At 67.6% G+C, this 11,196-nt stretch overlaps 1 protein-coding gene across 2 annotated transcripts; it reads right to left on the bottom strand.

Annotated features, from left to right (window-relative positions):
- Window positions 1-518: 518 nt before the first annotated feature.
- On the bottom strand, window positions 519-10,670 carry LIMK1 (LIM domain kinase 1). Of its 2 annotated transcripts, XM_069033525.1 has the most exons (17): window positions 10,506-10,670; window positions 8,677-8,773; window positions 8,044-8,130; window positions 5,592-5,730; window positions 5,059-5,168; window positions 4,787-4,978; window positions 3,919-4,024; window positions 3,652-3,836; window positions 3,393-3,576; window positions 3,225-3,311; window positions 2,883-3,014; window positions 2,712-2,771; window positions 2,548-2,613; window positions 2,303-2,459; window positions 2,161-2,216; window positions 1,522-1,679; window positions 519-1,431 (listed from the first exon to the last, which is right to left on the bottom strand). In XM_069033525.1, the coding sequence occupies exons 1-17, from the start codon at window positions 10,561-10,563 to the stop codon at window positions 1,281-1,283; spliced, it is 2,025 nt and encodes a 674-aa protein (XP_068889626.1). In that variant the 5' UTR covers window positions 10,564-10,670; the 3' UTR covers window positions 519-1,280. The 2 variants fall into 2 exon arrangements, with proteins under 2 accessions (XP_068889626.1, XP_068889628.1); XM_069033527.1 differs by lacking the exon at window positions 8,044-8,130 and having other exon boundaries at window positions 10,506-10,668.
- Between the last annotated feature and the right edge of the window lie 526 nt (window positions 10,671-11,196).

The following is an 11,196-nucleotide window of genomic DNA, read 5'->3' as shown; positions in this document are numbered from 1 at the left end:
GGGGCTGGTTTTACACTGAAGGCAAAGCAGCTCCACGGCACCGACGGTCACACGGCTGGGGTGACAGCGGGCATGGCCACCAGGCCAGCAAGGGGACACAGGGCTTGGGGGCCCTGGTGACACAGGCAGGGATGGCTCCAGTCCCAGGTCTGGAGGTACCCACAGTGGGGTGGGGACAGCACAAAGGGGGACAACAGCACTGCAGGTGAGCGAGTTGGTGGATGCCACCATGGCCGGTGCCACAGCCCCACCCTGGGCAGAGGGACCGTCCCCTCCTTCCTCAGTTTCCCCAGGAGCTCCCAGCCCCCCCGGGGGAGGCGAGCGATTGCCAACAGGCCGGGCAGCGAGCGGGGAAGGATTTATTGACTCACGGCTCGGGGTACATCACAGTTTGAGCTCCCTTCCCGCCTCCGCAGAGGTCGCCTTGGACTTCCCGGGCAAAAGTGCGCGGAGAGGCTTCACAGTTTGATCCCTTCGGGAAAGCAGAACCGAGGCAGTGACAAATGGCAGACGCTACGTTGTATGAAAAAATAATACAAACTCTTCTCTTTAAATATCTTACAGAAAAATGAACCTGAATAAAGAGCATGAAAAGCACCGCGTGGCGCAACCCCCCCGGGCCCCCCGGGGCAGGGGGACCGAGATGAGCCACGGCCCCACGTCCCTCCATCCCCGGGGCTGCGCGGTCAGGGCTCAGCACGGGCAGCAGAGGCGCAGGGGCGGCAGGGACCGCTACGTGCCTGTCCCCGCGCCACGGGGGAGTCCCCGCGGCCCCCTCGCTCGGCCGGGGGTGCCGGCAGCCCCCCGAGCCCGGGGTGCCAGCGGGAGCAGCGTCAGGAGCCGGCCGAGGGCGTTGCTACGAAGGCGCCCCGGGGGCCGCGGGGTCCCTCCGGTGTCGCAGTGCAAGTTCACGGAAAGCCAAGGCACCGCCGCGAGGCCGCGGCTCTGGCCGGGGAGCCCGCGGGGCTCGGCGGGGGCAGCCCCGGTGTGCAAACGGGAGGTGAGCCAGGGTGGGGGACACGGGGACACGGGACGGTCCCCGCGGTGCGGCCGGCCGGGCTGGTCCTGGCGGTCAGAGCTACGGCGTGGGGGTGCCCAGGGCCACGGGGTGCCCAGGGCCATGCGGCCCCGGGGAGAACCGGCTCCTCAGGGCGGGGCAGGGCGGGCGGCAGGGCAGGGGCACGCCCGGGGGTCCAGCCCCGGGGTGGGGCAGCCCCAGGAGCGGCTGGCGGCAGGCGCGGCTCCTTCTCTCGTGGCTGCAGAGGATGAGGGTGGGGGCTCTACCGGGGGGGTGCGGGCAGCCCCCCCTCCCGCCGGTGCGTCTCCCCGAAGGCCCGGTCCAGCTGCTCCAGCTGGGAGCTCAGCGGCAGGTGGATCTCCAGGTGCATGCGCAGCGCCTCCAGCCACTGCTCCAGCTTGGCGAAGGACGGCCTGCGGACAAGGGGACACGTGGCAACTCCGCCGGCTCTGCCCCCACCCCGGCCCCGGCCCCAGGCATCCCCTGAGGTCTCCATCACCCACCGCTTCTCGGGGTCCAGGTCGCAGCAGCAGACGGCGATGGGGAAGAAGCTGGGGGGGCAGGCGGGGGGGCAGTAGCGCTCCAGGAAGCCCCGGACATTGAGGCCGAAGTCGGTGGTGCGGGGCAGGTAATCGGGGTCAGCGCTCACCCGGCCGATGATCTGCGGGCAGCGGCAGGGACGGGCGGGCTCAGCACCAAGGGGGGACCCCAACCCCAAACAGGGACCCCTAAGCCCCAAGGGGGAGATGTCTAAGCCCCAAGAGGGAGCCCAGACACAATGAAGAAACCCCAACCCCAAGGGAGAGACCCCAACAGGGTGACCCTTAACCAAAGGGGAGAGGCCCCAACCCCACGGCAGGACTCCAAGCCCAAGAGGGGCAACTCAAGCACAGTGAGGACCCTGACCCCAAAAGGGAGACCCCAATCCCAAGGGGGAGAACCTTACCCTGGAGGAGAACCCAAATACAATGGGGACTCCAAGCCCTAGGGGGACCCCAAGCCCAAGGGAAGCGGCTCCAATCTTAAAGCGGAGACTCTAAACGCCCCAACGCCAAGGGGGACACCCCAACCTTGGGGGAGTGACCCCAAACACCATGAGGACCCCAGCATCCATGGCAGAGCCCAGCCCCAGGGGCACTTGCCTCACACAGAACGATGCCGAAGGAGAAGATGTCCACCTTCTCATCGTAGCTCCTCCCTGCAGGGACAGACAGGATCAGGGCCCTGCCCCACCAAGCGTCCCCTGCCTGGGGACAGAGCCCTGGCTGGCCACATTCCCCTCACCGTTGATCATCTCGGGGGCCATCCAGTAGGGGTTCCCCACCACCGTGTAGCGCTTCTTGCGGTCCGGTTTCTTCAGGTTCTTGAGATGTTCGGGCTGGTTCTTCTCGTCCACCATCAGCCGCGCCAGCCCAAAGTCAGCCACCACGACGCTCTTGTTCTGGGGGGACAGGCAGGGGTGAGGCCTGGGGGAGGGGACTGAGAGCCCCAGCCAGGCCGGGGGAAGACGGCACCAGGGTGGGACTCACCTCCCGCACGAGGCAGTTGTGAGAGTTGAGGTCACGGTGGATGATGTTCATGGAGTGGAGGTAGGCCTGTGGGAAGGGTGGGCTGAGAGCAGGGGCACCCCCACACCGTGGCCCCCCCACCCAGCAGCATCCATCCCACCCACCCACCCCACAGTGGCACCCACCATGCCGGCGGCGATGTCCTTGGCGAAGCTGACCCGCTGGCTCCAGGGGTAGTGGCTGTCCTGGGGGGCAGGAGAAGGGGGAATTTGTCAGGGAATTGAAAAGGAAGAGGGGTCCCCAGCCCCACTGGGGCTGTGGGGTGGTGGGGGACCAACCTGCCCCCCAGTGCTCACCATGCTCTTGATGAGGCTCCTCAAGGTGCCCCCTTTGATGTACTCTGTGATGAAGTTGAGCCTCTTCTCCTTGTAGAGCACCCCGATGAACTTGAGCACATTGGGGTGCTCCAGGCAGCGCATCACCTTCACCTGCAGGAGACCCCCAGCCCCGTGTCTGTGACACCCTGAGGCTCCCACAGCCCCTGACAGAGCTGCTGCTTGTAGGCTCAGCGGGCAGGGCTGCACCCATGGGGCCTGGTCACCCCTCTCCAGGGGTTGTGCCCAGGCGGGGGCCAGGACCAGACAGACCCCCCCCTCATGTCCCCCCAGCCTGGGGGATGAAGGACAGGGGACGCTCACCTCTTTGAGGAAGGTCCTCTGCGTCTCCTCGTCAAAGCGGATCAGCTCCTTCATGACCATCACCTCGCCCGTCTCCCGATGCGTCACCTGGCCAGGAGCGCAGGGACTCAGCCACCCCCGCTCCATCCCAGGGAGCCAAGACCCCCATGCTCGTGCCCCCTGCCCCACCTTGATGGCCTGGCCGAAGCAGCCCTTGCCCAGCACCTCTCCGTGGATGAGGTCGGAGGGGCGGAAGATGCGGTGGGCGCGGGACACGACGCGCAGGGACTCGGAGCGCCCGATGTCCTTGCGCTGGGACGCGGGAGAGCCCACGGAGCCCGAGCCCGGGGACTTGTCCGTGCTGCAGCTCCTCCTGCGGGATGGACGGGCAGCGGTCAGTACCGGGGCGGGGGGGACCCGACGGGAGCGGGGGCAGGGGCGGCCTTACGTGACGGCGCGCTGGCGCATGGCAGCGGGGTCCCCGCAGGGCGCGGGCGCCGGTGAGCGCAGGGGGCTGCACGGGGCGGGCGGGGGGCTGCCCGCCAGCCCTGGCTCCCGGCCCAGGGGCTCGTGGGGGTCATGCTCGATGGTCAGCTGCAGCAGGCGGCTCGTCTCCTGGATCAGCAGGTCGATCTGCGGAGGGAAGTGGCGGTGGGTTTGGGGACGGGGTGGCAGCAGGGCTGGCTGAGGGTGTGGCAGGGGGAGCGGAAAGTACCTCGTCCAGGGGCACGTGGCCAATGGGGGTCCCGTTGATCTCCAGGATGCGGTCGCCCACGTGGATGGAGTTCTTCATGTCAGGGCTGATGCAGTCCGGGTCCACCCTGTGGGGACAGGGGGTCAGACCCCCGACACTGTCACCATCAGGGGGGTGTGCTGGGACACTGCCCATGGGGTCACCCGGCTGTCACCATCACAGTGAGTGTGCCCACGGAGTCACCCCCCTGTCACTGTCCCAAGGAGGTGGCATGTTCTCTGCGAGTCACCTTTGGGAACATGCAGTCACTGTTCCCACGAGCCACCCCCAGCAAGGTGGGGATGTGTGGGCAAGACACCCACTGCTGGCAGGGGACATGCAGACAAGCTGCCCTCGTTGGATGGGGACACGGAGGCACACTGCCCACGAGTCACCCTTGCTTGATGGGGGCACGTTGTCATGGCTCCCATGAGTCGCCCTCTGGGATGGGGACATGCAGTCATGGTCCCCAGAGTCACCCTGCTAGATGGGGACAACAGGCACGTTGCTCACGGGTCCCTCCTGCTGGACAGGGACATGCTGGCAATGTCTCCACGAGCCACCCCAACCACACAGGGGACATGCATGGTACCCTCAGCCCACCCTGCCACATGGGGCAATGCCAGCATGGCCAGGAACACACCAGCACAGCCCCCACAAACCCCCCTGCAGCTGGGGACATGCCACCACAGACCCAACAAGCCAGCCCTGGACAATGGGAACACCCCCAGGCCCATCCCTCCTCCTCCCACCCCCAAAAGGTGTCCCTGGGATGGATCCCAGGGGCAGAAGGGGTGCAGGATGCCCCAGGCCTGGGGAGGGGACGGGGGCAGAGGGCACAGGGACGCACTCTCGGACGCGCACGGTGCGGGGGTGCTCGGTGCCGCAGCCCTGGTCGATGGAGACGGAGAAGCCGCGCTTGCCGTCGGAGCAGGCGGGGATGGACACGAGGGTGACGGTGTGAGGGATGCGGGAGGCCGGGGAGTCCGGCAGGATCTGCTCGATCACCGGTGTCACCACCATCTGGTAGTAGCAGTGGCCGCTGCGGGGAGCGGAGCGGGAGGGTGGGCGGGGGTGCCGGGGGCCGTGTCCCCCCAGCCCCCCAGCCCAGCCCAGCCGTACCAGTAGAGCTTGGAGCGCTCCACCAGCGCGTAGGTGTCCCCGTCCCCGATGAAGACGTGGCAGTTGAGGCAGCTGAAGCACTCGGGATGGTACTTCTGCTCCCCGGCCACCTGTGGGCAATGCCATCAGCCCCGGGAGCCCGCGTCCCTGCACCGAGGGTGGGGCTGGGGCTCGGAGGGGGCTGGGAGCACCCACAGGTGCACCAGTGCTGTGGGAAGGGCAGGCTGAGCCATGGGATGGTGGGGACAGAAGTCCCACCAGGCTGGGGGTGGCTGCAGGAACATCTCCCACCACCCTAAGCCTCTCCCCTGCATCCCCCAACCCCAACGTGGCCCTCCAGGGTCCCCCTAAAATGTAGAGGATGCCCCTGCCACACCCAGCGGTGCAGCAGGTCTGCACCCCCTCCCCACCTCCCCCACTTTCCTGGAGCTCAGCCATGGGACAAGGCTCCACATCCCACCCCTGGGGACCCCGTGGTGCTCACCATGACCAGCCCACAGACCCCATGACCCTATAGACCCCGTGGTGCTCACCATGACCAGCCCCTTGGTGATCTGCTCGGAGCAGCCGTGGCACAGCTCCCCAAAGCGTGCCCAGTAATCCTTCTTGCAGTATAGGCGCCCATCCTTCTCGTAGTACTGGTGGGACAGGGAGGCCCCGCACTCACAGCACCTGCAGCAGGGACAGGGACCCCCTTGTCACCTCGGCCCCACTGTCACCCCAGGGCACAGCCAGCACTCGCCCACTCCACAGCTCTCTGGGCAAGCGGCTTCCCCCACCTCCTATACAGCTGCAGGGCCACTGCATCAATGTGTCACCATCCCCAGGGTGACAGCAGGTGACTCCGGGGGTGACAGTGCAGGCTGGGGCTGCAGGGACACGTGGGGACACCAGGGTGGACAGGGCAGGGGACGTGGGGCAGGGAGAGGCATGAGGAGGGAAGTGCCAGCCCTGCATGGGTGGGGCAGCCTGGACAGACACACAGAGGGGTGTACCAGACTGGTGACAGACATGCCACCCTGGTGACAGACGTGCCAGCCTGGCACAGACTTACAGAGGGATGAGACAGACTGGTCACAAGCGTGGCAGCCTGGTCACGGACAGAGGGACATCCCAGCCTGGTGACAGATACACAGAAGGGCATGTCCCTCTATCCATGACTAGGGTGACATGCCAGTCTGGTCACGGACATACAGAGGGACGTCCCACCCTGGTCACAGATCTGTCACCCTGCTCACAGATGTGACAGCCTGGTCACGGGCACACAGAGGAACCTGTGACCCTAATCAGGGACAGAGGGATGTCCCACCCTGGTTAGGGACACACACAGGGATGTGCCAGTCTGCTCAGGGATGTGCCAGCCTGGCACACACACACACACAGATGTCCCACCCTGGTGACAGACGTGCCAGCCTGGTCAGGGACAGACAGACATGCCCCCTTGTCACAGCCCCCCTACCCTGGCACAGCCAGCCCAAGGGACGTGCCAGCCTTGGGACGATCCGCAAGGGGCACAGCGGGAGGGGGAGCTGCTCGGGGCTGGGGGGGGTGCAGGGGGTGACAAGAGCAGGGGGTGCAGAGGGGGCTGTCAGGTTTGGGCTACAGGGGCAGGGGAGCACATCGGGCTGTGGGGGAGGGGACAGGGGGGACCAGAGAGGGTTTGTGTGGGGCTGTGGGAGTGGCTGGGGGTGCAGAAGGGGGGCTATAGAGGATTTTCTATAGGAGAGTGCTGAATGGGGGCAGGGGACGCTGCAGGAAGGGTGCAGGGGCTGCAAGGAGGGAGTTCCTCTTGAGGAAGGGGTTGAGGGGGTGTAGGGGGTGCTGTAGGGGATTTCCTGTAGGGGATTTGCAGTGTGGGGCTGCTGTAGGGTCTAAAGGGCTGCTGTAGGGTGCGGGGGCTGCTGTGGGGTGCGGGGGCTGCTGTACGGTGCAGGGGGTGCTGTACGGTGCAGGGGGTGCTGTAGGGGATTTCCTATAGGGGATTTGCAGTGCGGGGCTGCTGTAGGGTGCAGGGGGTGCTGTAGGGTGTGGGGGCTGCTGTAAGGTGCGGGGGGTGCTGTAGGGTGCAGGGGGTGCTGTAGGGGATTTCCTGCAGGGGATTTGCAGTGTGGGGCCGCTGTAGGGTGTGGGGGCTGCTGTAGGGTGCGAGGGGTGCTGCAGGGGATTTGCTGAAGGGGATTTGCAGTGCGGGGCTGCTGTAGGGTGCAGGGGGTGCTGTAGGGTGTGGGGGCTGCTGTAAGGTGCGGGGGGTGCTGTAGGGTGCAGGGGGTGCTGTAGGGGATTTCCTGCAGGGGATTTGCAGTGTGGGGCCGCTGTAGGGTGTGGGGGCTGCTGTAGGGTGCGAGGGGTGCTGCAGGGGATTTGCTGAAGGGGATTTGCAGTGCGGGGCTGCTGTAGGGTGCAGGGCTGCTGTAGGGTGCGGGGCTGCTGCAGGACACGCCGCGGGGGATGCCGGGGGGTGCCCGGGGACTGTCGCAGTCCCCCCCCCGCCCCCGGCCGCGCAGGTGGAATACCAACCAGCGGTGACGTCACGGCGCGGAGTTTCCCCACCCCATGACGTCACCGCGCGAGGACTCCCCCGCCCGATGGCGCAGCACGGACCTCCCCTGGGCTGGGGGCGGGGACGGGAGGAGGAGGGGGGAAGGGAGGAGGAGGAAGAGCAGGAGGGGGAGAAGGAGGGGGAAAAGGAGGACAAGGGGAAGGGGAGAGGGAGAAGAAGAAGGGGAGAGGGAGGAGAGGAGGAAGATGAGGAGGAGGAAGAGCAGGGGCAGGGGGAGGAAGGCTTTCAGTGAGCCCAGCGCTGCCGGAAGCCGCTCACCCGTCAGGGGGGACCGGATCCAGCTGCGGCCCCGGGGTGGCTTCACTGGGGCTGATGGCCCAGGGAGGGGGAGTCGAGCATGGGGGGCACAGGCTGAGCCCCCCGGGGGTCCCTGGGGTGCAGAGCCCATCCTGACCCGCTCCCACTTCAATCCCACTCCCACTCACTTGGCTCCGGCGCTCAGGACGCGGCTCTTCCTCAGCACCGCCACCAGCATCCTCCTCCACCGGACAGGGACACACCCCGGGGATACCCTGGGCACCCCCAGCCCCACAGGGAACCCCTGTCAGGTCCCGGGCACCCCCAGCTCCCCGGCCCGGGCCCTTTCTCCTGCTCCTTCTCGGGGCTCCAGCGGCTGGAGCTGCCGGGAGGGCTCGAGTGAAAGAGGAAACAGGGAGGGAGGGGGGCGGGTGACATCAACCACGCGCACCCTGTCACCCGGCAGGAGGGGACAGCGAGGGACAGGCAGCATAGCCCTCAGGACAGGCAGCAGGCCTGGCCTCAGCCGGGGCCCCCACGGGTGCCAGGAGCCACAGCCACGCTCCAACGAGTGACACCGTGCCAGCCTCGCGCGTGTCCGTGCCACTAACGGAGCGGGAGGGAGCACTGCCCCTGTCCCTGCAGAGCATCCCGCTGTCCCCGACGCCATCCCGCTGTCCCCAAGGCCATCCATGCCGGTGCCATGACACCATCCATCCCCATGTCCCTGATGCCATCCCGTGTCCCTGGCGCCATCCCATCCTGATGGTCGCAGTGCCACCCACCCCAGCGTCCCCGCTGTCCCCCCGGTGGGTCCCCACCTGAAGCAGTCAGCGTGCCAGTCAGCCTTCAGCGCCTGCAGGTACTGCCCATCGTAGATGCCCTGCCCGCAGCTTGCACACACCGGCAGGTCGGTCCCTGCGGCCAGGGGAACACGAGGGGACAGCGCTGTCACCCCCCTGGCCGGCCCGGCCACCCACAGCAGCACCCGGCATGAAATCCCTCTGCCCGCGGTGGTGAATTCCATCCCGCACCCATTGATCCCGGAACGGGTCAAGGTCGTGGCACCCGTGTCCCCAGGGCTGGCGACAGGGCAGGGGCGGGATGAGGGCACACGGTGGGTGCAGGGGAGGCACAGAGGGCAGGATGGGGGCACAGAGTGTCGGGAGAGTGGAGAGGGGCAGGATGGGCGCACCAAGGGATCCTGGGAGGATGGCGGGGTGTGGGATGGGTGCTGGGGGTGCTGGGTGCATGGGGGGACAGCAGGATGAGTGCTGGGGGGTCCTGGGGGACACAGAGGGGGCCAGGATGGGTGCTGGGGGATGCAGGAGCACACAGGGGTGCAGGATGGGGGACTGCAGGCTGGAAAGGGGTGCAGGGGAGCACAGGGGCTGCAGGGGGATGTGGAGTGGAGGTGCAGGGAGGGAGGCAAGGGGTGCAGAGTGGAGGCTGGGGGCTGCACAGTGCATGGGGGGGACACAGAGGGGTGAAGGAGGTCTCCAGAGGTCCTGGGGGTGCGAGTCCTCAGGGTGTGGGGGGGGCAATGAGGGCTCCAGGGAGTGCAGAGGGGAAGGAAGGCACAGCAGGGATGTGGGGGTGCAGGAGGGATGCAGAGGGATTGTGGGGTGCAGGAGGGATGCAGGCTGGAGGGGACGGGGGGTGCAAGAGGGGTACATGGGGTGTGCAGGGGAGATGGGGGAGTGTGGCGGTGCAGAGGGAGATGTGGGGTGCTGGGAGGGTGCAGGCAGGGATGCAGGCTGGGTGCACAGGGGGAGAGTGCTTGATGAGGAGGACAGGGGGAGATTTGGGGGTGCAGAGGGGAATGCAGGCTGGGTGGCAGTACAAGGAAAGATAGGGGGATGGAGGCTGAACAGGGGGTACAGGGAAGGCTTGGGGGTGGAGAGGGGATGCAGGGTGAACAGGGGCTGCACGGGGGCATTTGGGGGTGTACAGAGGATGCAGGCTGGATGGAGGTGCAGGGGGCTGCAGGCCAGAAGAGCAATGTAGGGTGGGATGCAGGGGGTGAGGTGGGCTGGGTAAGGGGTGCAGGGGGATATTTAGGGGTGCAGTGGAGGATGCAGTGGGTGACGTGGGCTGGATGAGCAAGAGGTGCAGGGGGTGATTTGAGGGTGCAGGAGGGATGCAGGGTGGCTGGGGAGTGCAGGGGACATGTGGGAGGCACAGGGGATATAAGGTGTGGGAGAGGGGTTCCAGAGGGGGACGTAGGGGTGCAGGGTGATGCGGGGGGGCTCTGGAGAAGGTGCAGGCTGGATGGGGCGGCAGGGGATGTCGGGGTGCAAGGGGGAACCAGACCAGAGAGGGATGCAGGGGGGGATGCGGGCTGGGTGAGGGGGTGCAGGGGGGAGATGAAGAATGAACTGCGGGCACAGGGGGACATTTGGGGACGCATGGGTGATGCGGGCTGGGTGGGGAGCGCAGGAGGCATGTTGGGGGTGCAAGGGTGCGAGATGGGGGTGCCGAGGAGGATGCAGGGGCGCGGGGACACTGGGGAGGACGAGGCTGCCTGGGGGCTGCGGGGAGGATGCGGGCAGGGCGCGGGGTCCGCACGAGCCGGGCTGGGGGGGGTCTCGGGGCCCGAGCGGCGGCGGAAGCGCTGAGTCAGGCGGGGGGGGCTCGGGGGGTCACGCACCTTCGTCCTCTCCCATAGGCTCGTCCCTCCAGGTGCAGCACAGCAGCATCAACCTCATGCAGGCGCGCTGGCCGGCGCCGCGCCGGGCCGGGCCGGGCCGGGCCCTGAGGCGGAGGCGGTGGCGGTCCCCGCGCGGGCGCAGCCCCGGTCGGGCCCCCCCGGCCCTGCCGCTGCCGCTGCGGCTCCGGGCGGGACCGCGGCGCCTGCACCGCGCCTGCGCGGCCGGGGGGGGCGGGGCGGGGCGAGAAGGGGGCGTGGGCATTGGTGGGTGGGGTAGGGTGGGCGTGGCCAATGCAATGGGCGTGGTCGCGGCGGGGCGGGGGCGGGGCTGCACGCTCGGGCCTGGGGGGATGCGGAGCTCAGGGCGGGATGCGGAGCTCAGGGCGGGATGCGGAGCTCACGGGGCGATGGAGCCGTCCCCACCCTCCTCTGACCATCACGGGTGTCCCCACACAGCGTGGTGTCCCCAGCTACTCCAGGTCAGCCCCATGGGCAGGGCATGGGTGTCGCCCCACCATCACGGGTGTCCCCCACGTGGCCCCAGGCCGTCACTGTGGTCAGGACACAGGTATCCCCATCTGCCCTGGGATGTCACTGTGGGGCATCACACGGTTGTCCCTCTCATTCCCCACGTTGTCATCATGGGATAGAGCATGGACATCTTCCTGCAGCCCCAGGCCACCACCATCGC

This window comes from Aphelocoma coerulescens, chromosome 19 (assembly GCF_041296385.1).
Source record: "Aphelocoma coerulescens isolate FSJ_1873_10779 chromosome 19, UR_Acoe_1.0, whole genome shotgun sequence".
Classification (NCBI taxonomy): Eukaryota; Metazoa; Chordata; class Aves; order Passeriformes; family Corvidae; genus Aphelocoma; species Aphelocoma coerulescens.
This window is presented reverse-complemented; position numbering and strand designations above follow the sequence as displayed.

What these genes read in the sequence shown, in the direction of transcription:
- LIMK1 (XM_069033525.1), bottom strand. Translation starts at nt 10,563, where the DNA reads ATGAGGTTGATGCTGCTGTGCTGCACCTGGAGGGACGAGCCTATGGGA. An exon ending in ATGCGCCAGCGCGCCGTCAC is followed by an intron (nt 3,577 to 3,651) that starts GTAAGGCCGCCC and finishes TCCATCCCGCAG; the next exon opens with GAGGAGCTGCAGCACGGACA. An exon ending in ACAACTGCCTCGTGCGGGAG is followed by an intron (nt 2,460 to 2,547) that starts GTGAGTCCCACC and finishes CTGTCCCCCCAG; the next exon opens with AACAAGAGCGTCGTGGTGGC.